Genomic DNA, 27,339 nt, shown 5'->3' with positions numbered 1-27,339 from the left:
ATGTATCTGTCCAGACATATGCAACAACTGGAACACCCACAGATATACCTTACTTAAAGGTCTGAACAACACGTCCTACGTGGACCAACTCAAGCCCTGTCACTGTACTTGGTATCCTACAAGTATACAAGGCATCCCCCAACCTATTACTGATGGATTTACTGCACATCAGCAAGTCAAATGGCATCAGAAATACTCAGTCTAGTGATCTAAACCTCTTCTGCAACATCAACAGAATGGTTTGGAGGCACAGGTATATTTTGTAGAGAATACCAGTGCTGTGGAACAGACTACCCATTGGCAAAATAACAAAGTTCATCTCTGTCCATTTTCAAGTGCAACTTAGATCTCTGGATGGGAAACAGAAAATTAAACCTAGTACTACCCCTGTAGTACTAATGGACAGCTGCAGCTCCTAAATGCTTTATCTCATACATGGGTACCCTCAAATGATCTCTGGTATGATCTCATTTATTCTCATTAGGGGTAATATATAATTATCAACCAAGGAATAGATAAGACCAATCTATAACTAAATGGGATACATTATTTCAAGCCAAAAAGGGAAATTGACAAGGCTTAAAATGGTCCACAAGGGCAGCTAACTTAGCACTCACCTATGAAACTATGATGGACTATGACAACTACCACAACAAAAGCAGCTACACTCTAGGATGGTTAAACCTAAAATATACGTCTATACCAGATAATAACACAAAAGGTGATATATAACTCATTTTAAACTTTTGTGTAACCCATCTTATATCAAATCACCATACTATATTTCTTGCCCTTAAAATGTACAATAAACTGCACTCCTGAAACACAGTCATGTTTGGCTATCAAACAAGGGCACATGTATTTGCTCATAACTAATTTAGAATATGTATCTATTTTACAACAGTTTGTTCTTTAAATAATGTGCAGGTCTAAACTTACAGGAAATAAAAAAAAAATTAATACCAAACTTGACTAACCATTAATCCCTATGAACTGTCAAATCTCACCTCTGTGGTGTAAAGGTTTTTGAGCACTTGCCAGCTGAATATGGTTCTACTGGTTGTCCTACTATACAAGGTGGCCAGAAAGACAGGAGTAACAGGCAAAGTCCATCTTGCCCATACCAGAGAAAAAAAACTAACGAGAGTCCAACAACAGCAGTGATATGTACTGGATAGACTGATGTGTCATCTCCAGAGTTTAGGGACTCTTCACGGACCGTGATTGCTCAGGACTACTTGGGAACTAGCTGCAGACACGGGTGTGTGGAAGTGTATAACATGCAGCCTCAGGGCAGCAGACACTGCCATGTGCATGCCAGCTAAAAAAGTATTGAGGGAGAGGCATATACAAAAAACTCTACCCTGAAGAAGGATGCCATGAATTCCTCAACTGTTGCCCTCTCCCCTGCCCTGTTAGTTTACAGCTGGAACAGAAGGGAATATAGGTCACTAAGGGGAGTAAGACTAAGAGATCCCCTGGTAGTTACCACAGAGGATAAAGTCTATGAGCTGTTAACAAGCTGCTTCCTGTGGTCCAGAGCTTGATTCTCTTAGCCTCCACTTGCATATCTGTGTGACTGAACAAGTCACTTAACTAGGCAGCCCGCCTGAGCAGTCTCAAAAAGGTCCATGTGGATCAGTGCTCTACTCTGGTTAAAAATAAATAAATAAATCAATTAATTAATTAATAAAATGGTCACAAGTGGACTGGGGCAGAGCATTTAAAAATCTTCACTGTCATCCTTCACAATTACTAGATTCCTAAGCTACACTGTAACGTTTGTAAACAAAACTAAATAAAATAAAATCGTCATGGGGGGATTGAGGCAAAACATTAAAAATAAACTTACTGTCACCTTTCAGAAGTTAGTGGCTCTCTACACTACAGTGTAACTTATGTTAGTTTTTTATTTTCTTAGGAGCAGAAATGAGGTGGCATTCTTGTGAATTTAACATCTTGCCAAACATTTAAGAGGCGCTTCAATTTTTCACCTGTTTTATTTCAGGAGAAATATACTTTACTCAAATCATTTTAATCTTCTTCTCATTTTATTCCACGAAAATGTTCTTTGTGTAGGGACTGTAGAACACAAAGTAGAAGAACACAAAGTAGAAGCACCTCAGTGTCATGGCTAGAGCAGAAGTACCATACAGAAAAGATCAGATTCACACTACTCCACAGAGATGAAATCATTAAGTGACGTCAACCATGTAAAACCCATTCATCCTTCCACAGCACATAAACAAAGAAACTGAAATCACTGTGCAAATGAACTCCTAAATGAAAGCATAACTTACACTTTGTGTTATCATAAATAAGCTTACTAAATGTAATGGGTAAATTAGAAAAAAGATTTATCTCTGCTTTCTTTATTGGAAGAGTCAAAGGAAAATGCAGACATCGACATAACCAGATAGGCTTATAATTGCTGGAGGATTTATATAAGTTACTTTTTGCATTCCAGTCCTTCTAGATCAACTAAACTCTGCATTTGTAAAGGCTGCTGAGGTTCATAATGTATGAAACATGTTCTCAGGATTCAGTGGAGTCTGAATGTCTAGCTTCCTGCTTCTGCTGTCTTTATCAACTATTTCTAGGCGTATTACAGGAGCTGCACCATTCTCCTTAGATGTGAAATCACTCTTCAGGATGTTCTTGTCAGAATGTTCAACTGTGATACGCAGAGTACAGCCTCTTGGCAACAGGTCCTGTTCATATGCAGCAGCTAACTGGTTAACAACACGACGCTCCACCTGGCAAAAGAAATAAAACATTTTAAATCTAGATGACAAGATGACAGAAGAGGTTTTGAAATGACTACCTGTGAGCATGACTCTGTATGTAAGACTAATCAACAAAGTAAGAAATGAAATATGGGGACTTGGTATACTCCATGTGCTGTTAGTAATGTCCTTATCTAATTTATTATTTTTTCCAACTTCCACCTGATTAAGTGATAGGCTTCTGATCACTTCAACATTCCTAGTCACTAGTGAATCTCCATTAAAGACTACTGCAAATTTCCCTATTTCATGGAAAATGCACTAACGTCTAGATAACATGTAAGAATCATTGTAATGGAGTGTCAGTGGTCATCATTCTGGCTAGACTGGGAGCCCACCTTTCCTGACAACCACTTAGCATAGGAATTCTAGATGGAGCCAAAAATAATGGGGGAACAAAGGCTCAAAATCAGGGACAGATTTTAAATAGTAGACTTAGAAAGTTACTAGAATAATAAGTTTTGCATTAGCCTGCATTACCTGAAGGGTATGAAGTCTGAAATTCAAATGTCTGTTATTATTTATGGACTTCAATTCACAATGATTTGCCAGAACACCACAAATTTTATGAGGAACAAACCAAAAATATGAAGCAAAATCTGGACATTCTACAAAATTCTCGGCAGCTGAGAGGTATGGTGCCCACCATTATCTATATTAAGGGTTGGCTTTACTTTACTCACTCGAAGTCTATTAAAGAATTGCGAGAAAGGCCTTCAAGGTCCTACATGTCCCTGCACCTAACCTACTGAATGTATTCTGCCTACTGCCCAATGAATTAATACCGAGCAAAGAATTCCACTACCAGCTCCCTGGGTGACCTCCCTGAAAAGAAAGTGAAACCTTCAAGGTCCTACATGTCCCTGCACCTAACCTACTGAATGTATTCTGCCTACTGCCCAATGAATTAATACTGAGCAAAGAATTCCACTACCAGCTCCCTGGGTGACCTCCCTGAAAAGAAAGTGAAACCTTCAAGGTCCTACATGTCCCTGCACCTAACCTACTGAATGTATTCTGCCTACTGCCCAATGAATTAATACCGAGCAAAGAATTCCACTACCAGCTCCTGGGTGACCTCCCTGAAAAGAAAGTGAAACCTTCAAGGTCCTACATGTCCCTGCACCTAACCTACTGAATGTATTCTGCCTACTGCCCAATGAATTAATACCGAGCAAAGAATTCCACTACCAGCTCCCTGGGTGACCTCCCTGAAAAGAAAGTGAAACCTTCAAGGTCCTACATGTCCCTGCACCTAACCTACTGAATGTATTCTGCCTACTGCCCAATGAATTAATACCGAGCAAAGAATTCCACTACCAGCTCCCTGGGTGACCTCCCTGAAAAGAAAGTGAAACCTTCAAGGTCCTACATGTCCCTGCACCTAACCTACTGAATGTATTCTGCCTACTGCCCAATGAATTAATACCGAGCAAAGAATTCCACCACCAGCTCCCTGGGTGACCTCCCTGAAAAGAAAGTGAAAGTATGTGGTCCCTACTTAAAAGACTGTAGCCATAACACTGTGTTATATATACTGCTAGGTTAGGCAAGACCCCAGTCAGGGAAACCAGCAGCCAAACTACCCCCCTCTTCTAGCATTGCTCTTACCCCTACTCATATATTTTAGCCATTTATTCCTTTCCCCTTTTCTTCCCCACTCTTGTTCTTTTCTTAGATTCCTAGTACTCACAAACTCATCTCCCTTTCTCCCTCAACTAGATACCCCGTAGCTGACTTACATACTTGTAATTAGGTAGCTGACCACTAGGTGGCGCCTTTATACTAGATTTTTTGCCTTTTTAGTCTACACATTTCTCTTCCTTATCTCCTTACATAGGCTCGATGACCTTTCCACACCCTCCTTGCTCTATCAACCCGACTAAGTCCCCTGCTTCTCTTGTCCCACTGGCTTTCAAATCTTCTCTGTCTTAAGGCATCTTCATCACAGGCTACTCCTCACATATACTACTTCCATTCTTTCTAAGCCTCTTATCACTCTTCCATACCTCTTACCTTCTGACTCACCTGCACTCTCCTTACTTCACTGATTGTCTCTCTTGACAACATACACCTCTGTCTCATCCCCCACCTAGCTTCTCCAATTTTTAACTATCTACTTCATTCCTGCGCTCCCAGTTTCCTACTCCTTATTTCTATCAACTCTGTGCTATTCCCAGTACTCATCCTCCTCCCACCCTCTAAAAGACTGCAGCTACTACTTTCGCAGCTTCTGCCCCTTACTTGTGACGTAATTAACTCCCCTCCCCCTCTGCCCTATTATCCTCTCCTACCTTATATCTATACCCCATTCTAGAGGACGCCATCTTTCATCTCTCACCCCACACCTAGCTGCTGTGCCCCCTGCTCTGGAGCTTCCTCCTACAGTAAGTGTTTTAGATAACTGAAAGCAGTAGTATTGACTGTACCTATTTCTCAGTATTCCATACATGTTATATTGTTTTTATTAGATTTCAGATGTGATATCTCTCTGTGATAATAATCTTTTGGTCGCACTTGCTAAAGACTAACAGCGTTGTGCGTGTGAGTCCATTTCAGTTTAGAAGTTCACTTGCTAGTGGTTCCAATTCAGTTTGAAGTACAATTGTGTCTGAGTCCATTTCAATCAGAAGTACAATTACTTCTTGGCCCAGAACTGTTTGACTTATTTATTTTTGTTTCTTCGTCTTAACAACTATATATCTGCAAATTGATTATTCTGATAATTGTTAAAAACTGTCGATCATTCTGCGTATCAGTGAATTGCTTAGTTTCATACTGTTGTATTGTCGCACATTCTGCAATTAATCTGAGCTGTGCACTTGCGACTGACTACTGTAACCTTTGTGGAAACTGCCCTATGTACTGGGCTTATCGCGTTCATTATGTGCTACCTTGACTCGAAAGTTTGTTCAGCAGGATAGCGTTTAGCTTTAAAGGATCTAATTTAGCAGAATACAAAGATCTTTATTTATTACCCTGTTTATAGAGTTTGCTTAGCTGGATAGCGTAGTGCTTGTAATAGACTAAATCAGCTACCCACATAGTAACTTTAGTGCTGTGCACAAATAGAGGATTCCACACTTCTACGTGAACTGCTCTGTTCTAACGGATTTCCTAATACCCAATACTAGTTTACTGTAATTATTTACGGATTGACTGGAATACACTATTTCTTTTTTGCCGCGAACGCTAACCTGGCGTTCCACACGTGGCAACCTAACCGGCGAATGCTTTGCCGCGGAGCTATTAAAGTCTAGGGTATAAGAAGGCTCCTAACTCACTGAGTTATTTATTTATTTATTTTTTCTCCTTTCCTTTACTGCCTATGAAGATAAATCACCTTTATGTTGACTGCGTTTTTTGTACATATATTAGCTCCAAACGATGTAGTGCTAGAGCAATAGCTTTAAACAGCCTCCACTGTTACACTGCCGAGAAACACCTTTGGAGCTACTCTTTCCCTTTAGTTAGAACGTAGCTAGCTTATCACATAATCACTGTGTATCTTCTTTACTCCCTCTACAGTGAGTACATTAGTTGAAGTAGTTGAATATTTATCCTAGTTTAAAGCTTACATTACATTTAAAGACCAGTAGCTTTATCTTTACCCTGCTGCACCCTCTTTAAGAGTCAGTACTGGCTAAGTTATGAACTGGAATTAACTATATGCTACATTCTTAATATGCAAAGAACTGGCTTTAACTATATTTTAAAGTGTTACTATTTTGTAATTTCTTAGACATATCTGCTACAAGTTTACATTGTTGTGAGTTCTGCTGCACAAATAGAATACTGTATTTTTTCCTACTGAATCTTCACATGATTCTGAGACTAAGTAAACGTTTTGTTTTTGCATATGCTGTCTAGCTACTGTACTATTTTCCTCACTAGCTGTTTCTCTCTCTCCATGTGTACCAGCTTTCAAGTTCCTACATGTCCCTGCACCTAACCTACTGAATGTATTCTGCCTACTGCCCAATGAATTAATACCGAGCAAAGAATTCCACTACCAGCTCCCTGGGTGACCTCCCTGAAAAGAAAGTGAAAGTATGTGGTCCCTACTTAAAAGACTGTAGCCATAACACTGTGTTATATATACTGCTAGGTTAGGCAAGACCCCAGTCAGGGCAGCCAGCAGCCAAACTACCCCCCTCTTCTAGCATTGCTCTTACCCCTACTCATGTATTTTAGCCATTTATTCCTTTCCCCTTTTCTTCCCCACTCTTGTTCTTTTCTTAGACTCCTAGTACTCACAAACTCATCTCCCTTTCTCCCTCAACTAGATACCCCGTAGCTGACTTACATACTTGTAATTCGGTAGCTGACCACTAGGTGGCACCTTTATACTAGATTTCTTGCCTTTTTAGTCTACACATTTCTCTTCCGTATCTCCTTACATAGGCTCGATGACCTTTCCACACCCTCCTTGCTCTATCAACCTGACTAAGTCCCCTGCTTCTCTTGTCCCACTGGCTTTCAAATCTTCTCTGTCTTAAGGCATCTTCATCACAGGCTACTCCTCACATATACTACTTCCATTCTTTATAAGCCTCTTATCACTCTTCCATACCTCTTACCTTCTGACTCACCTGTACTCTCCTTACTTCACTGATTGTCTCTCTTGACAACATACGCCTCTGTCTCAACCCGCTCCGTTCGCCCTACGGGCTCACTCCGCTCCCCTACCCTGCCCCCAAATCTCACCCGCCCCTAGTACCTCTACATTTATTCCTAACTTACCCCTACCACATCTATCATCCAATCTCAGCCCTCTCATTTACTACCCCTCCCCATTCTATCATCCAATCACAGTCCTGTTATAACTACCCCTCCCCAATTCTTTCATCAAAGAATACTCCTCCTCTTACTTCCACACCCACTACTACTCCTCCCACTCTAATTCCTAAACCTCTATATACTTAGTCTTCCCCTGTCATTGTCCTCTATTTTAACTTTATCCATCCATTTTCTGCACCTTCCTTTCTCAACTAGCATATTAAATTCCTTTCTCTACCTCATTAATTACCCCACCCATTTTCTAAACATGCCTTCCCAAGTTCCCTTCACTATCCAACTCCCCTGCTTCCTTCTCTTCTTACTAATACCTCTGTATCTTGCTACTGCTTACTCCCATAAAGCTCCCCAATTCCTTCCTCCTACTCAAACTATCCCTAACACCCAACTTCAATCCTCCCTACTCTCTCACTTCCACACCATATCCTCCTCCCTTATCCTTCCCAACCCACTGCACCTTTTCCATCTCAAGCTATTCCTTATCTCTATAAAAACACTCTCTCTTAAATTTCTACTAACCTCTGATAAATACTTACCATGCAAACACCAAACGCCAAAACCTATCACCTGTAACGTCCTAGCCTTATCTGGAGACATTCATCCAAACACTGGCCCCTGCCTCAGCACAGACTACTCCATCCCTCCACCCTCTTCTTCTCCCACTATAAATAAGACTTCCTCCCCTTTCCCTTCTCCACCCACTACCCCTCTTAGCACTCTTAAGATCTTCACTATCAATGCCCAAAGCCTTAACAACAAATTTCACCAGGTCCAAGCTTGGATTAATCACAACCAACCTGACATCTTAGCCATACCTGAAACCTGGCTAAAACCCCATATTTCTTACTCAGAAATCTTACTTCCTGGTTACCACATCCTCAGAAGTGACCGCATAAATAAAAAAGGTGGAGGCTCTGCTCTAATCTACTCCAATCTTCTCTCCTTAATTCCTCTTCAAATCCATACCCCTCAATTCAAAAATTCTGAAATCACAACAGGCCTTCTCAGGTTGAATAAACATAAAAACATCTGCATAATTTCCATATACATCTCCCCTGGCAACAATATCTCCACCCTTGAAGACATTCTTCACTGGGCCTCAACTGAAATAAAATATGAAACCTTTATTCGAGGCGATGTCAATATTGACTGGAATAAAATCAACACGCCATCTCCTTCACTATCCATTAACCTTTATAACTTCACCCAAGTAATCCATTCAACAACTCACCCTAATAAAAACCATCCTCCAGGTTCCATCATAGATTGGATACTAGTCTCCCATCCAAACAAAATCATTCTCTCTGGCACCATCCCTGACACCTTCAGTGACCATTTCCCTGCCTTCATCCATCGATCAACAAGCTCCATTCAACACCAACATGTCTATATTCAAACTCGTAACCTTAGCAACTTCAACCCTTTAATTTTTTCTAACATCTTTAAACAAATTAACTCGCAAATCTTAAACACTCTCCCTCTCGACAACGCTGTAGAGCATTTTAACTCTATCTTCTTAAATACTCTTAACTCCCTAGCCCCTCTAAGAAACAAACGAATCAAAGCCAATTCTGCTCCCTGGCTCCCCAAAGAATCTAAACAAATTATGCATCTCAGAGACAAATACTGGAAGCTTTACCAGAAAAGTAAACTGTCCTCTGCCTTGCTCCAATACACACAACTCCGCAACCAAGTAAAAAAACATATTACCAAGGACAAAAAAAACTACTACAATAAACTTCAGTCCAACAACAACAAGAACCCTAAACTATTCTGGAAATCAGTCAACTCCCTTCTCCATCCTGGATCTAGGAATAACCCCTGCCCTGATCCTAGTTTAACTGATAGTGAACTGTGCTCCCATTTCAACACCTTCTTTACCGAATCCATAGCTAAGCTAACCAAAACATTCCCAAATAAGAATCCACCTAACTCCCACCACACAACACCCAACAACCCTAATAACAATCCCCTAAATTTCCATCTCAAACCTGTATCCACCATTTTTATAAAAAAGCTTTTATCCAAATTAAAGCTTTGCTCAAATGCTCCAGACAACATACCCTCCTCCTTCCTCAAATGTGCAGCTGAAGGTATTGCTCTCCCAATCAGTATCTTGATTAATAGATCCTTAAATGAATCATATGTGCCCAAACTCTGACGTTCAGCCTACATTCTTCCTCTACACAAAGGAGGCAAAAACACCTCTATTTCTAACTTTCGCCCCATTGCCCTCCTCTCACCAATATCTAAAATCCTAGAAAAATGTGTCCACCACCAACTTATGCCTTACCTAATTCAGAATCACCTTCTAACTCCCACCCAGCATGGCTTCCGTCCTGGCCACAGTACCATAACTGCCCTACTATCCTTCCTAGAAACTGTCAATCTAGCTTGAGACTCTGGACTCTTTGTATCCACAGTACTGCTAGATCTTTCTAAAGCCTTCAACACCATCTCCCATACACACCTTCTCCTTCATCTTGCCAGCTTTAATCTCTCCCCTAATACTCTATCCTGGTTCTCCAGCTACCTATCTGACAGATCTCAAGCTGTCAAATGGAAGAACTCCTCCTCTTCCTTCTTGCCTACACCCACTGGCGTTCCTCAAGGATCCATCCTCGGACCCATGCTTTTCAACATCTTTATAAATAACCTTCACACCATCATCCCTGACACTTCAGTCATCCAATACACTGATGACTCTACCTTGGTCTGTGCCACCCCCAACATTCCTGCACTACTGACTAAAACTCAAATAGCATTTTCCACTACAGAGAACTGGATGCACCAAAACCACCTTTCCCTCAACTCCAATAAATCTAAAATAATAATTTTCCTCCCCTCCAAGGCTTCCTCCTTTGACAAAAACACTTTCAATGTCCTAAGCCAATCAAACACTGCTATAGAAGTAGTCCCCTCTGCAAAACTCCTTGGCATTACCTTAGACGAACACCTCAAATTCGATCTTCACATTCAACATAACATAAAGAAAACCCACCAAAAGCTAGGTATGCTATATAGGAACAATCAATTTCTTTCCAACTCCTCTAGGCACACCCTGGCAATCACCTACCTTCTACCTTCTCTTCTATATGGAGCCCCTCTACTAACCAATCTGTCCACTTCCAACACCTCTAAACTTGAAGCTTGCTATAATAAGATCTCCAAATTTGCCACTAAATCCAAAACATCAACTCACCACTGCCTCTGCCTTCAATCTCTGAATTGGTTAGAACTCCCTAACCACCTAGACTATCTCCAACTAACCTGCGCTCACAAATTAATATTCTCCCCTGATAAATGCCCAGCCTTAAAGAACATTCTTCCCCCTTACATCCCAAACAGATCTCTGAGATCTGAACACCAAAACCTAATCTCCGTTCACAAACCCAAACGTCCCGCCAGCCAGCTTCTACTCTCTTTCTCTCTAGGTAAAAAATGGAACTCTCTCCCTCCTTCTCTTAGGACTATACCTAACACTGAATCCTTCAAAAACCAACTCTTCCTACACCTATCTTCCAAATGGAAATGCTCCTGCTTTCACCCTACATAACTCTTCACACTAAGCTCTCCATCCTCCTGCTCTACTTTACTCTTAACCTTATTCTAATTTCTCTAAAGAACCTGAACTAGCTGACTTTAAATAAACTCCAAGCTTGTAAATATTGTGAATTTCCTAAGAGTAACAAAAAAAAAAAAAAAATTGTGTTTTGCTTTTTTAAATTGTCTCATGATGTATATTACGCTTGCTATTTTTTTGAATGTATGAATCTTACTCTTGTATTTCATCTCATTCATTATGTAACCTTCTTTGTACTGTATTGCACATGGAGCTTTTCTCCCCGGGCCTCCACTGAAAATGGGCACTTCTTGGCCCAGTGGACTTCCCCGGTAATCAAACTGAAAATAAATAAATAAATAAATAATATAAGCATCTGTATCTTAAGGTTTACATGTTTTGGTCCAATGCAAATCATTCTACCCTCCAGTGACTCTACAGGATGTCTGATGATGCAGATTAAAATGGTGCCCTCCACTCCCTCCAAGGAGAGGAAAGGGAACATACTGCATGCCTTCTTCCAATAGTAATATCTGGTGTTCAAATGTAACATGTTATGATATCAAAATGCTGCCCTGAAGAAGGCCAGAGGAACCTCAACATTTTTTAAAAAGATACAAAAGCAAGTAGTAAATCTATACCAGTTACTCACTGTACTAAAGTATGTCGCACACATGCCCTAAATGCCTCCACACACTAATACAATTTTTATTACTTATGTGGAATAACTTCATTAGAAAACCTGGAGCTGGGGAAGGAAGTTTGACCCTTAGCAATCAGCTTATTACTAGGACATCTACTGTTAAAGTGAGTATACTTATATAACTGTACTATGTTCAATATTAGGATCACTGCTGCAGGATATCATCATATGAATGGGAGACTACAGATGTAACCTCAACTCCCAGGTGTCGCCGGGTACTCTAAAGCATGTACTGAAGGACAGGTGAAGCAAATCTTGTTTAACTTCTAAACTGGACATGAAAAGTTTTCAGAATGTGTGAATGCATGCCTGAAAAGCAGTCACACAAGCACTCTGGGCAGATACATTCTTGAAGAAGCCTGAAGTGGTGGCTGTTGAGCTAGCAGAGTAAGCTCTACCCTCCATAACCAAAGCCTTGTTATGTGGACCACAACAGAAGTTAAAGCGTACAGTTGAGCACTCAGAAAAGGTCTTGACAGTGTCTGTGTTTTTCCTTAATAAAAGAGATACATAGCTGATCAGTTTGCCTTATGGGATGATTCTCTCAATGTAGTATGAATGTAGTACTAGTCTTCCTCATTAATACAGTCGCAAGTATCCCAGTGTTCAGCTCAGCTGCTAAACAGAATTAAGGCAACAGAGCTGTTAACAAGCTACTACCTGTAGTCTACAGCTTGATTCCAACAGCCTTCATTTGCCTATTGTGTGACTCTGCTCAAAGCACTTCATCAAGACAGTGCTGTGGGGCAATTGGGAAACTGGGCTAGACTGTTTATGGTCTCCTGGACCTTACTGCCTTGTGAAGTACAGGTACGTAAGTAAACTTACCATAACTCTAGATGTTCTAATAAATCACTGCTGCAGTAGCTTAAGCTAGTTGGAGCCTAACCCTTGTGACCGGCCAGCTTTCAAAGTTTGAGGGCATGTTTTACTTATTCCAACTGTTTGGAAGTCCCTATAAAGACACACGAATGAATAGCATCTTTGCCTAAGAACTGAAGAAAGAGCCCTGAAAAAAAAAGCATTGCTACTAACCACAGCAGGAGAAAACCATGTACTAAATGATTTATAAATCCACATCCTGGCAATAGTAATGTCTTTTGGCTTTTCCCAGTTAGGGATCACCACAGCAGAACTCCGGTCCGCTAATGATTGGCAGAGGATGTTTATGGTGCCGAGTTGCCAGGCCGACGCCCAATCTTCAAAGAAGGGACACCCATTCACGCTTGCATCTACCTGCATGTCTTTAACGTCACTCGACTGTGGGGAGGACATGCAGACTCCACACATAAGGCACTCCAGCCGAGAATCGAACGGGAGAACCTTTTGCTGTGAGGCGACAATGCTAACCACAAAGGAAAAACATTAAAATAAGGGGGCTGGTGGGAGGGGCAGCCACTGCAACACTGTATTATGTTCGACATATACATCATTGTTGCAGCAATATAAGCTATTTGGGTAAATTACCACAGCTTAGAAACTAAGAAGGGAGGTGGCAAATAAATGACGATTCCAGCATCCCCTGGAAAATGCTCCTTGAATAGCCTGTTTTAGACCTGGAAAAGGAATGTAGTTTGTAGTGTTTGTAAAGGTATAGACAGAGGACCAAGTTGTTGCCTCTAAAATACTTCTACATTCCAACGCTTTCCAGAAAACCACTGAAGCCAAAGTACTTGTGGAGTGGGCCCTTACCCTGCCTGGAAATGGCTTATTAGTGAGTATAACAAAAACAATGCCCTGAGACAACTACCTGGAAACAGTTTGCTTTGACACTGGTTTGTCCTTTCCTCCTTCATAGCATCCAAAACAGTTGATTGATTTTCTTGAATGTTCGAGTTTTGCCTAGATAGTATGTAAGTTGCTTTTGCATATCCAGTGTGTGTGAAGAATCTTTTCTCCCTTGTTTTGCGGTTCCAGAAAGAAACCAGAGATTAACAGTTTGGTATAGTTCTGAAAGAGACACTGCCCTTGTGAAAAATGAGGTAGGTTTGACTCATGATAAGTGCTTGTAACTCAAATACTCTCCTAGCTAGGAAAACATTCTGCCATGTTAAGCACCTCATTTGAGCTTGATAAGCTGATTCAAATAGAAAAATAGTAAGCTTTTCCAGCACAAAGTTATGATTCCTGTGTTTAACTTGAATATGGTTAGAAAGGGGAGATCAAATGGCACACAAGCAGAAATGGCCAACAAATGCACCTTGACAGAGAAACAAGTAAGACCAGAGAACAGTAACTCATACAAATAATTAAGAATCAGAGGCATCCGGGCATGAACAGGGTCCTGTATTTTGTTCTTCACCAACCAGGAAATCTTTTCTACTTGTAAATATATGATCTCCTAGTAGCAGGGTTTTTGCCTCCTTATTTACCTATAGCACATCCTTAGCAATAAGGTGCCTAAAACGTATAAAATATCTAAGCAGTTAGTTGAATTTTTATAATGAAGTGCATTAAATAACCACTTGTGTGGGTAAATCCATTCTGTAAGGAAACTTTTAGTAATTGTGAGCAGTGAGCAAATACTCCCTACAGGTTATGGCATACTAAGAGTAGACCGGCTAAACAAGAAAGGAGGCGGTGTAGCTATAATATTTAAACAGCATCTAAACATCTAGATCTTAAAATCATCAGCTCCACAAATAGGCAATGAAGAAATAATATATACCAACCTCAAAATAAACCAAAACAAAACCATCAACATAATTGGATGCTACTTCCCACCTGGCCAAAACATCCCCCCACTAGAAAACCTCCTCAGCTGGTCTACCCACCATTTCCCCCAAGAAACTATCATTTTAGGTGATTTCAATATTGACTGGCAATCCTGTTCTGGCAACCATCCAACCCATCATGTAAACCTTCATGGCTTCACCCAACTAGTCCAGCTGCCAACCAGGATAAATAAAAACTCCAGCAAGCACACTACACTGGACTGGATACTAGTCAGTAAGAGCCCCCAGTCATATATAACAGGTTGCTTATCAGATAGCCTCAGTGATCACTCTCCAACATTCCTACTCAAAAAATACTGATACCAAGCTAAACCTGTCATCTACCGTCAAATACGTAAAAACTTAAACTTTAACCCACTCACATTCATCTCACACCTCAAAGAATGTAACTGGCATCCTCTAAAGTACCTCAGTCTTGATGACGCAGTTGAATTTTTTAATACTACCTTCCTCAGCATCCTTAATTACCATGCCCCCATAAGACTTTCCAGAATCAAAGCACAACCCTCCCCATGGCTACAGAAAACCACTAAGTCAGAAATGAAAAACAGGGATAAAGCCTGGGAGCACTGGCTCAAAACCAAAACCCCTCAACTAGACAGAAATTCCTAGAACTACGCAATAGAGTCAAAAAGCTAATATAACAGGACAAATTCCAATACTACCAGTCTGCCCTAGACTCCTCCCAACACAGCCCCAAACAATTCTGGTCCTCCATAAACTCCATCCTCCACCCAGGTAAAGTCAGTACCCTTCCTCCTAACATCCCTCACTCCTCAGAAAATATTGCTACCTCATTCAACACACACTTCACACAAACCATACTATCATTAGCTAAACAACACAACCCCCCTCCCCTCCAACCCACACCTTCAACTAGTAATCTCCCCACTGCCTTCTCTTTTTCTCTTGTACCTACCTCCAACATAAAAAAACTCTTAACTAAACTTAAGCCCACCAGATTAGCAGCAGACAACCTCCCAAGTGAATACCTACAAATCGCAGCTGATGCTCTGGCCTACCCAGTATCCATCTTGATTAACCGATCTCTGTCAGAAAGTTATGTTCCTACACTGTGGAAAGTATCACATATAATTCCCCTTCACAAAGGTGGACCCTCCACAGAACTAACCAATTACCACCCCATAGCTTTTCTCTCTCCACTCTCCAAAATACTAGAGAGATGCATACACTCTCAGGTCTCAGACTACCTCCTTACTAACAACCTCCTTTCCAATACTCAGTTTGGTTTCCGACCAAACCATAGCACCACCACTGCCTTACTCTCCTTTACTAACACTATCCTTCAGCATAAAAACAATGGCTATCTCTCCTCTGCTACTTTCCTAGACCTATCTAAAGCATTTGACATGGTCCCACACAAACAACATATCTCTGTCCTCAATAACCTATCCTTCTCACAATCAGTCACCAACTGGTTTCAGAGTTACCTGTCTGACCGCCAACAATCCGTTGTATGGCAGAATGACATATCTCCCCAAATAACTGTCTCCATAGGGGGTTCGCCAAGGATCCATCCTTGGACCCCTACTCGTCTCTGTTTTCACCAATAATCTAGCCTCTGCCACCAAACATGGCACACTCATACAATATGCAGATGACCCAACCGTCATCTGCTCAGCCCAGTCCCTACCCAAACTGCAAAAAGTCACACAGGAAGCCTTTTCCTCTGTTGAAACTTGGTTATCCGATGCCCAATTAATACTCAACCCAAACAAAACTAAACTACTCATCTTCCAACCCACCAAACATACTCAAAACAACTCTCACTTTAACATCACAGCAAAAGACAACACCACTATATACCCAACTGAACACACCAAATTGCTAGGAGTGGAAATAGACAATAAACTAAAATTTGACATTCACATATCCATGACCATAAAAAAAAAGCGCTATACAAAAATAAGCAACTTCTCACCAAAGCAGCAAAGATTTCAATAGCAAATTCCAACCTTATCTCCACCCTACTTTATGCCTCTTCAATATATACCAACCTAAGGTAATACGATCTAAACAAGCTAGAGACCTGCTACAACAAAATCGCCAAATTCGCCACAGGGGCATCCTACCGTAGTCAACACTGTCTCTCACTTGCTGAACGGGGTTGGCTTGAACTCCCTCACCTCCTTCAATGGTATCAACTCTCACTCACCCACAAACTAGTAAACCATCCACTAAATGTCCCATTCCTCCAGAATCTTCCTATCACACCACCAGACCACTAAGATCCAGCAACAAAAATCACTTGCAGATCACTAAAGCCAATAACTCTGCTGGTGAAGCACTATTCTCTTGCACCATAGCCAAATTATGGAACTCCCTCCCACCCACAATTACCTCCATACCATCATGCACCCACTTCAAAACTTTACTAAAAGCGCACCTAAAACATGCTGGTTATGCCCTTGCAACTCCCACTCTAATATCACCCACCCCATCCAACCACTACCTTTCTTTCAACTCCACTAACTACCTTGATTATAGCAAGCTCAGATGCTCATAAGCCAGTACTTATTATACAGCAGGAACTTCTTCTTGTAACATTTGTTAATGTCTGTTATGTACTTCACAGATAGAGATTCTAGTTGTCTACTGATGTACTATGTTCTTCATCTGTAAATATGTTGTAAGTAATTGCTATGTAAATTGTTAATCGCTATGTAATCCAATGTAATGACTGTCTGTTTATTTTAACTGTGGAGCTTTTCTCCCCGGGCCTCTGCTGAAAATGGACCTACGTCCAGTTGGACACTCCTGGTCAACAAATATAAATAAATAAATAAAATAAATGGCTTTTGGCCAGACTGAAAAGAAGGGATAACAACTGCCTCTTGGGCCAAAAAGGAATCACCACCACAATTTTTGGACAGTCCTTCTGGATCATTGTTAGAACCCTGGATATCAGTGCAAAGGGTGGAAAACACAAAGGAACATTCCTATCCATGGGAGTGAGAAGGCATTGTCTTCCAGACCTGTTTGTAAGAAGTCCAGGAGCAGAATTTCTTTAATTGTCTGCCCTGAGAGGAGGCAAACAGATCTACTTGAGGAGCTCATCACAGTTGGATCAATTCTTGGAAAACACCAGGATGAAGTTTTAATTCATCGAGGTCTGTACTGGTCCTGCTGAGCTTGGCTGCAATCATGTTTTACTCAGACAGAATGTATGATGCCTGAGGAGTCAAGATAAGCTTAGTTGCCATCTCTCAGACTGTCACAGCAAATATACAAATGTACCACATCACTGTGGTGTTGTCTATGTAAACTTGCAGAGGTCCTGTGACCACAGAAGATCTAAGGCTTTTAAAGCATTGATCATTCTGGCATTTATGTGCTTTTGTCTATTTACACAGTTCCACAGAGCTTGCATTTTTACCCATTGGGAAACTGCTCCCCATGCCAGGTCTGATGCATCTGTAGTGACAGACTGGAGGGGGGATGAAAGGGAGAACTGGATACCAAGACTATCCAACATAGACTCTTACTGTTAACAAAGCCAAGATATGGGATCTGTAAAGATCAAGGGTGTGGATGCTGAGACTGGACTAATCTGCAGTACTAAATGATTTTTAACATGTGGAGTTGGGTTAGAATGAGCATGCGAATCATATATACTACATACTCCAAATTCCTGAGAAACTTCCTTGCAGATACCAGGATCTGACTGGAGAAATTCAGGAAGAACTGTTGAAATATCTCTACATTTTGAGGAGGAAGAAATGCTCCTGTGACAACGGGAGGTACTGCCAGCCATGCTAGGAAAACTAGGGCAATGGATTTGTAACATATGACAGCACAGCTAGCTGGAATTTTGTAAATAATTATATGTCATTTGTACATCAAACTGATTTGTACAGATGCTTGTGCTGAAAATGTATTTGTGAGGTTTGCTTATGATAAACTGTATCAATAGTATGCCCTGCTGGAAGGAAAATAAATGTACATGAATTACTGTAACTGTTTAAATGTATACATTGTAACAGCATATACTGGAAGTGAAGAGGTTAATCTTAATCCACCCGACTGCAAAATATTCATATTAAATTGCTTTATGGGTTAAGCCACAAAGATGTTATCCCACAGTCTTGAAGGGAGCCAGAGACACAATGTCTGACAGTGAAATGGTTTTATAGTTTTCTGACTTCCAGCAGCGGCACCACATCTGAGCAAAGTTCTATCAGTGTGTATTGTAGCACATAAATGCTAAACCCTGGTAGCTTCTAGTGATGGGGGATAGTGCGGGAAACAGTCAGATGACCAGATGTATGTGATGTCACTCTGTACAGAAATTATGTTAATATTAGAGGAGACTGAAGTCTCAGCAGCATTTTTTATTTTGTCTTGGATCTGACAACAAGGACTACTCAACCACATCACCTTGCTTTGCTCTATTCAGTAAGTAAGAACAGTAATTCCTTTAGTCAATCAGGAACAGATAGTGAGACTAGCTAAATACTGCTGTGTGAAACTTTCCATCAGTGTTATTTTTAATATTTCCTATGTCTGAAACTCTGGTGTTTACTGTAAATAGATATTTAGTATTTTCATGTTCTTTTATTATTTATTATTCAATATATTTAAACTTCTCATTGTAGCTGGTCCTTTTAGAGAAATATTTTAACCTTTGAGAGCATTTGCAAATATTTATTTGGTGAAAACTCTGGCCACTCCTGAAAGCCTTACTGCTTGGTCAACAATACTATTGGTATCAGTATTAACTTCACTCAGTATAACTGGGTACCCTTGCAAGAGCCTTATAGTAACTGACTAGTGGCAGTGATAACTACCTTATAGTCTGGGCAGGATGGGACACAGAGGGTAAATCTGTGCCAGCCTTTCCCAGGTGTGTGTGTGTGTGTGTGTGTGTGTGTGTGTGCACAAATCAAATCTCAAAGTGTGTGTGTGTGTGTGTGTCAGCTGCTTGGAGCAGGGACACAAAGCACTGGTTTCACAGACAAGGTGTTGGAGGGGAGAACTTAGTCTGGAACCCTAGCTAAGGACTCAACTCTAAAACTGTGCCAGTGGGGAGTCTTATTGGGGATCTAGACAGATATAGAGAGGAACCAGCCCCTAGAGTGAGCGTATTCCCTGAGTGCTTTTAAGAGAAGTTGTGCTTGATGCAGAGAGTTCTGCATCTGGAACCTGGTTCAGGGCTCCCGGGAGCACCCCAGCACTACCAGGTTATACCTCATACCATGCTTTTCGGCCCCAAAACTTGGACCGAACCACAAAAGGAGTGGGAGTATCGATATTCATCAAAGATACCCACACCTCCAGGTTGGTGGCAAAGCACGAAGCATCAGAGACTATCCATGTGCAACTAACAGTGGGTAAAACTGCCTTCCAGTTTATAGCCTGCTACAGACCACCCTCCCAAACCCAGGAACCCCACTCAGCCTTCCTGAGAACACTGGAAAATATGAAGGTCTCTCCAAACAACATTATATTGGGCGACTTCAACTACCCAAACATAGACTGGGAGCATTACTCTAGCTCCAACACCCTAGCCCAAAGGTTCCTAGAATTTATAAACTCAAATGCTATGGAACAACTTGTTACCACTCCCACAAGAGGGGAAAACATACTGGACCTGATCATCACCAACATGGGGACTCTATGCTCCAGACCAGAAGTGTATCCCTCACTGGTAAGATCAGACCATAAACTAATCTCACTGGATATTCACATCCCGACCCCACCCCCTGCCCAGAAAACCACAGTGAAAAACTTCTCTAAAGCAAATTGTACACTCCTCAAAACCGAGGTGGAATCCTTCAAAGCCCCCGGGCCTGTGGAAAATACGGCCCAGACCGCAGAATCCTTTATAAACGCATTCTAGGAACACCTTCAGGAATGCATGGATCATGCGATCCCAAATAAAACCAAGACCAAATCCTCCAAAGGCAGACGTCCTGTCTGGTGGACCCCAGCCATAAACAAACTATACAATAGAAGGAGGAAGCTACTAAATGATAGAGCAAAATCCCAAAAAGGGAAGGCATCACTGATCAGTATTAGCAAAAAACTACGGGCACTCATAAAATTGTCTAAGGCCAGCTTCGAGAGAAAAATTGCACAGGACACTAAGGATAATCACAAGGCTTTCTTTAGTTATGTTAGGAACCTGGGTGGTAATTCCCAGATATGCTCAGAATTAGTCCAAAATGACAAAAAATACACTGAACCCACAGACATTGCCAACATCCTAGCTGACAGGTTCAGCGCAAACTTCTCCCCCCCCTCCCCACCAAAAGGGCAAATATCTATCCCAGCAGAATGCTGCCCCCCTGACATCTCAGATGCTCAGGTAAGAGCCGCCCTCTCCAAAGCAAATAACACAGCATCAATGGGACCAGACGGTGTCCCGGGCTGCGTCTTACATGAACTCCAAGAAGAGCTAAACCCAAACATAAAACTACTGTTCAATCTCAGCCTTACTACAGGATATGTGCCCAAAGAGTGGCATACAGCAACAGTGGTCCCTCTCCATAAAGGTGGTGCCTCAACAGATCCTGGAAACTATCGCCCCATAAGCCTGACTAGCTTGGTCTGCAAAGCTATGGAAAGGATCATCATGGACCTCATAAATAATGATATTGGGGACCTACAGACACTGGATCCTACCCAGTTCGGCTTTGTTAAGGGCAGATCCTGCCTCTTAAACCTGGTTGATTTCTTTGAAAAAGTCACCAAGGCGATTGACGAGGGGAAGGTGGTCCACACAGCCTACCTGGACCTCGCAAAAGCCTTCGATACAATACCCCACTCGCCAGCTTAAATATAAACCCCTATGTCACTAGATGGATTGCAAACTGGCTCAAGGACAGAACCCACATGGTTGGAATTGCTGGAGCCATGTCAGACTCCAAACCAGTTACAAGTGGTGTCCCACAAGGCTCAGTCCTGGGATCTCTCTTGTTCGGTATATATTTCTCGGAGGTACAGGCCAACACGGAAGGACTGTGGCTGACCAAGTTCACAGATGACTGCAAACTGGGCGCCATAATCGACTCTCCAGCCGACACAAGCATCCTCCAAAAGGGCCTCATAGAAACAGACAACTGGTGCCAGAGCCATGGCCTCAAGCTAAATGTCAAAAAGTGTATAGTCATCCCTTTGGCAAAACAAAGTGCCCACAAATTACCACATAGGTGGTAATCCATTAAGTACAGAAGAAGTAATTAGGGACCTGGGGACCCAAGTTGATAGCAATCTCTCATTTGACAACCACGTGGCCAAAGTGGTTAGAAAAACATTTTATATAGCCCACCTAATCATGAAGGGATTCACATCTTGATCAGGGAGGTCATCGTGCCTCTTTACTCATCCCTCATCAGGCCCATAATTGAGTACAATGCCCCTTTTGGGATGTACCTTACCAGACACCTGCAGCAACTGGAAAGACCCCAAAAGTACCTCACCAAGAGGATCAAAGGGCTCAAACAGATGCCATATGCTGCCCGGTTAAAGAAACTCCAGCTCTACTCAGTGGCATACCGCCTGTTCAGAGGCGATCTGTGCCTGATGTATAAAGCCATGTCCAACCCGGAATTAATGGACATGCTGCACCTCAGAAAATCCAAATCCCATCGAGCTACGCGCTCGAGAGACTTGAACCTCAGCACTGAAATAAATAGGACATGCTGGAGGGACAGATTCATAACCCAGAGACTCCCTTCACTCTGGAATAAAATCCCAGTCCAGGTTAGGCAGAGTCCCTCATTGACTCTCTTCAAGAGGAATCTTGATGAGTGGATGGGAGATCGTAGGTTTACCCCGGTTATCACTTCTGTGTCACTGTTAGACAGAGGCACAGTATACTAACCTCGAAAAAGGGCATAGCAAAATAAATTTAAAATGGGTGGCGAAAGCCAAACACATTCTGGCTAGGCTTATAAATGCCCTAGGGCAGATAGCCTAGTATGAACCTATGAACCTATGAGTATATCCATCTGTATTCCAAAGAAATGTCCCTCTCCAGTGTCAGCGGCGAGGATTCAGACTCCTTGTTTCCTGGCCCAGTGTGGGGACATCACAGCTCCTACCAGGGTAGAATCTAATGAACATCCCAGTCATAGAATTATGTGACAAAGTATAAAAGAAGACTTCTGAAAGTAGATGGAATAGAAGAGTCTGCACTTGTTGATAAAGACTATTGATAGCTCAAAAAAGAGTCTGCCAAGACAAAACAATTGTCAAAACATGAAAAGATATGAATGCCTTGAAGTCTGCAATAAGCAACATTTATAGCCAGACACCATGAATATTTCTGATGCAGAGAAAAGGCCAAAGGGTAAGACACAGAACTGAACATATAATGCAAGTCAGACACAGCAAATCTTAAAAAAAATGCCTGAACTGTTTGCCAGTGGGAATGTGATGATATAGCCATCCTTTAAAATCTAGCTTTACCATGAAAGCTAGAGCAGACAGCAAAGATAAAAAGGAATTGAAGGGATAACATTCTGAACTTCTGAATCTTGACAAAAAGAATTAGAAAGGAAAGGTCCTGCACAGGACTCCAATATCAAAAATCCTTTTATAAACATGTATTTCCATCAGATGGGCAGCATTTGTTCTATTGTTTCTTGAGTAAGTATCTGATAATAGAATGGGAGGAAACAGGGAAACTTGGTTAACAGGGTAAGGAAGAATCCCCTGAAACAGGGTTAGGCACACTCCTTGCCAAGTGTTGAACTATAATTAAAACCAAACTGCCTGCCACAATCTGGTACCACAACAGAAGATGAAACCACAGAGATATGGCCTCGGACTAGTATATTACTAGAAAAAAAAAACAATCAGGTAAGGATGTAGCAGGTAGTTAAGAGAAAGGTGCAGGACTGATCAAAACATTAATAGCTAACAGTGTCTATTAGAGGCAGTGGATAAGAGAAATAAAAGAACGTAATTTTAGGTGTCAGTGTCTGTATCAATATATGTTGGAGGCAGTGGTTTTCAGAAATACAAGCTTTAGAAAATATAAGAAGTATAAACTTCTGTTACTGGGTGATGTAGGCTGGGGTTTTAGGAAAATTACAAGGTGATTGCAAGTTAAGAAACGGGGAAGATTCAAGGAAGAGAAAGGGTCTTAGTAGATGACAGGAGAGGAGAGTTGAGGTATGCAGTAAGAGGGCTAAGCATTATAGAGCAGATGGCAGGTAGAGTCAAGATACTTTGAACAGGGTTGTCTTTAAGGATAAGGGTCCTTAGCTGAAGAAAAAATGGGAGAGGGGCTAAAGCACACAGTGTACAGGGAGCATTTACAATTTTGTAGAACTAAGAATGTTGCTACAAACTACAGTGTGTACCTACATAAGTACAGGGACTGACTTTGAAAGAAGTCTAGGCACAAGAAAATAAGGAATTCCAGATTCAATCTGCAGGTTTGTCTTGTGTGGCACAGGCACTTCCAAAATGAAAAAAGAAATAACTGGAAACCAGGGCAGAGTGAGCTAATATTCTTTAATAATTTCAAACAAATTTTCCAGGTGCACAGAGAGAACTGAAGTCCTTTAATTATTCCAAGCAATTTTAAGATACTCAAGTAAAAACTTTCACCCAGAGGGCTTCCTCGGGTGCATAAATCAACTAATAAAGCCTAGTGCTTGGTTTAAATACAGTGTAAAAGTCACATCTAAGTTAATAGACAATTAAAAGTCAATCTAGTTAAATAAGTACTAAAAAAAAAAAAGTTATGTACTCACCATAACGTTCCACCTGAGTAGTTGTACTTCAGTTGTCTTCAACCTGTGGGAATACAGATTCATATCGGATCCGAGCCGGCAAAGATTACTAGCATCATCTCCGAGCTCCAGACTCCTCCCCTTACCCATAATACACCTCCCTTGTCTTCAATCCCCAGATCGAGTTTGCTGAACTTACACTTATAACCCGACCTGATAACATAATTGTGACCTATACTTACAGCCCGTATGCTGAACATGCGCCAAAGGTCCAGGGGAAGGAGGGCGGGACAGTTTAAGACAAATGAAGTACAACTACTCAGATGGAACGTTATGGTGAGCACATAACTTTTTTAACTGAAGTAGTTTACTTCATTTGATCTTCAACCTGTGGGACAGAGTCCCCAGCTACTAAACTCCTGGGTGGACGTCATGGAAGGATATTCCGGAGCACCACGTAGCCAAAGGATGATCTCCTTCTAGATGTCAAATTCAATTAATAATGTGAGATAAACGTATGAGATGAGAACCAAGTAACTGCAGAGCAAATGTCATCCAAGGACACCCTAGACCAGAAAGCTGCAGATGTAGCCATGGACCTAGTGGAATGAGCTTTAATCTGACCTGAAGGAGACATGCCTTTGTCCTTGTAGACCTGCAGGATGTATGAAGAAATCCATCTAGCTATTGTGACCTTGGAAATAAGTTTGCCCAAGAAGGGTCTATAGCACGAAACAAACAATTGATCAGATTTACGAACATTTTTTGTCCTGTGTAAATAGAATCATAACTGTCTGTGAACATCCAACATGTGTAGTTTGTATTCCATCCTGCTGGTAAAATTGGTAAAAGAACACAGGCAAATTTATAGTCTGATTGATACTGACTGGTGATGCCATCTTAAGAAGAAAGGATGGACTGGTTCGAAGGGAAACTCTATCTTTATGAAAAATCATGTACAGAAATTTTATGGACAAGGCCTGTAATTCCGAAACCCTTCTAGCAGAGGTAATAGCGACCAGAAAAGCTGTTTTCCACGATAGAAATTTTAGATCAACAGTAGTGGCAGGCTCGAAAGGCGGGGCGACCAGAGCTTGGAGAACCATAATAAAGTCCCAAGGGGGGACAGGATCTTTGACCGGGGGGGGGGGGGCAAAGCAAAAAGGTGCCTTTGATGAAGGCTTTACACAGTCTAGAAGATGCCAAGGATGCAAAATTCTAGCCCACATGAAAATGAGAAATGGCAGCCAATTGAACTTGGACAGTAGAAGAACTAGCTCCGTGCTGGAAAATATCAGCTAGGAAATCAAGACTAGTGGAAATAGGAGCCGTGAAAGGATCTAAACACCTCTAAGAGGCCCAAAAAGAAAAACGTTTCCACTTGCTGCGATAAATCTTTCTGTTTAAAGACTTATGAGCAGCTACAAAAATAGACTTAACTGAGGAGGAAAGTCCGGGAATCCTAGCAATCATGGGAACTGGAGCAGCCAAGCCGTGAGTTTCAGGCTGTCCAGATTCGGATAAGGCACCCCAAATGGGTGTGAAATCAGATCCTGAAAGGGATCTAGGATCCAAGGTGGAGCCAGAAGGTGAGACAAAAGGAAGGGAAACCATACCTGGCGAGGCCAGAATGGGGGAATGAGTATCACCTTGCTCCCCAGTTGACAAGCTTTCTGCAGAAACCTCGGGATGAGAGGAACTGGCGGGTAAGCATACAGAAGACCGGGAGGCCAAGCATGAACTAGAGAATCTCTGGGGGACTCCCCCGGCAGGGGTTCAGAGTGAAAAACCTGCTGCACTTTGCATTGGAAGGTTATGTGTAGAATATGAACAGCCAAAGCATGTGTTTGAAGGAATTGAGTACGTGACAGTCTGCATGTATTAAGATGTACTGTATACTATGAACTTTGAATGAACTGTGAGTAGTGGAAAATTACTGAAAAACAAGTCTACTTGAAAGCAGGAAATGTGCCTTATATGGAAATGTATCCGGTTTTCTTTCTCTGCCCAGAGATATAATAATGTGAACTGCTTTATGCTTACGGGTAAATCATTGATTGGTTAATTGTCTTGTATAACAATCTAATTGGTTCATTTTATATTTTTGTACCGTCAGCAATATTCACAGTATATAAGCTTGTACATTCCTTTGTTCTGGAAGTCTCCCTGGTGCTTTTCCTTGAGGCTCCCACACGTGTGTACTGTAGTTAATAAATACCACTGAAAGAGAGAAAGAAATGTATTTGTCTTCATTCTCAAGGTAATGTGTAACCTAACAACTGGTGCCGTTTACTCGGATCTGAATTGAGAACAAGCTGCAGCAGTCAGGAACTGAACAAAATACTGCTAATAAAAGGTCCCACAACAGATTTTTCTGTTTCTGCATTGTTTCTTTCATTTTTCTGCATCTGTCTGCCTTAAAGATTTGGTATTTTTAACTATGCAGAAATGACATGACTTCTCTCATTCAGTCGTTTTAAGGTAAGTGACATGCATTTCTTTTCTGCTATTGATTGTGCAGTATGAGCGTGGGTTAAAACGAAACGCTGGTGACATAAGAGTGAAAGGAGATACGAGAGTGGGGAAAAACGACGTTTACACGTCTTAGCTAAACCTGTAAAATACAGTATAGCTTTCTGCGTGACAATGGGAGCGAGTGTGGGAACAATAAAAGAGCCAGTAAGAGGTACACCAGCTGGTTATATGTTTTTTCATGTGTCCCGGGACAGTTGCATGTTTTTAAATCAGTGGATCGCCCTTACTAAAAATGATGGTGATCTCGCCTTCCCAGAAAATGGTAGTTTTAATAAAAATATTCTGACAAATTTGCAGGGAAAATTGAGAAAAAAGGGAAGAAAAATATCAGGGTTATGTTGGGCAGCTTTCAATGACTGGATGTCAGAGGCAAAGGAAAGGGAAAAGGATTCGGTAATTAGTAGTCTCAAAGATAATCAGCAAAAATTAAAAGAACAGTTAAAAGAACTACAACACACTGCGAGTAATTTAGATGTAGCAGAGGGTAAAAGCGACTGAAGGAACCGCCCTTTAA

The 27,339-nt window shown here is 41.4% G+C and overlaps 1 protein-coding gene across 1 annotated transcript in view; it reads right to left on the bottom strand.

The window, feature by feature from the left end:
• Positions 1-2,333: 2,333 nt before the first annotated feature.
• The window catches only part of CLPB (caseinolytic mitochondrial matrix peptidase chaperone subunit B), a 2,847,862-nt gene continuing 2,822,856 nt past the window's right edge, over positions 2,334-27,339 (bottom strand). The window contains exon 16 of the mRNA XM_044073023.1: positions 2,334-2,756. Within this exon, the coding sequence (XP_043928958.1) occupies positions 2,514-2,756 (243 nt within the window). The 3' untranslated portion in view covers positions 2,334-2,513. The remainder of the gene's footprint in view (positions 2,757-27,339) is intronic.

This window comes from Protopterus annectens, chromosome 5.part1 (assembly GCF_019279795.1).
Source record: "Protopterus annectens isolate FY-2018-M chromosome 5.part1, PAN1.0, whole genome shotgun sequence".
Taxonomy (NCBI): Eukaryota; Metazoa; Chordata; order Ceratodontiformes; family Protopteridae; genus Protopterus; species Protopterus annectens.
This window is presented reverse-complemented; position numbering and strand designations above follow the sequence as displayed.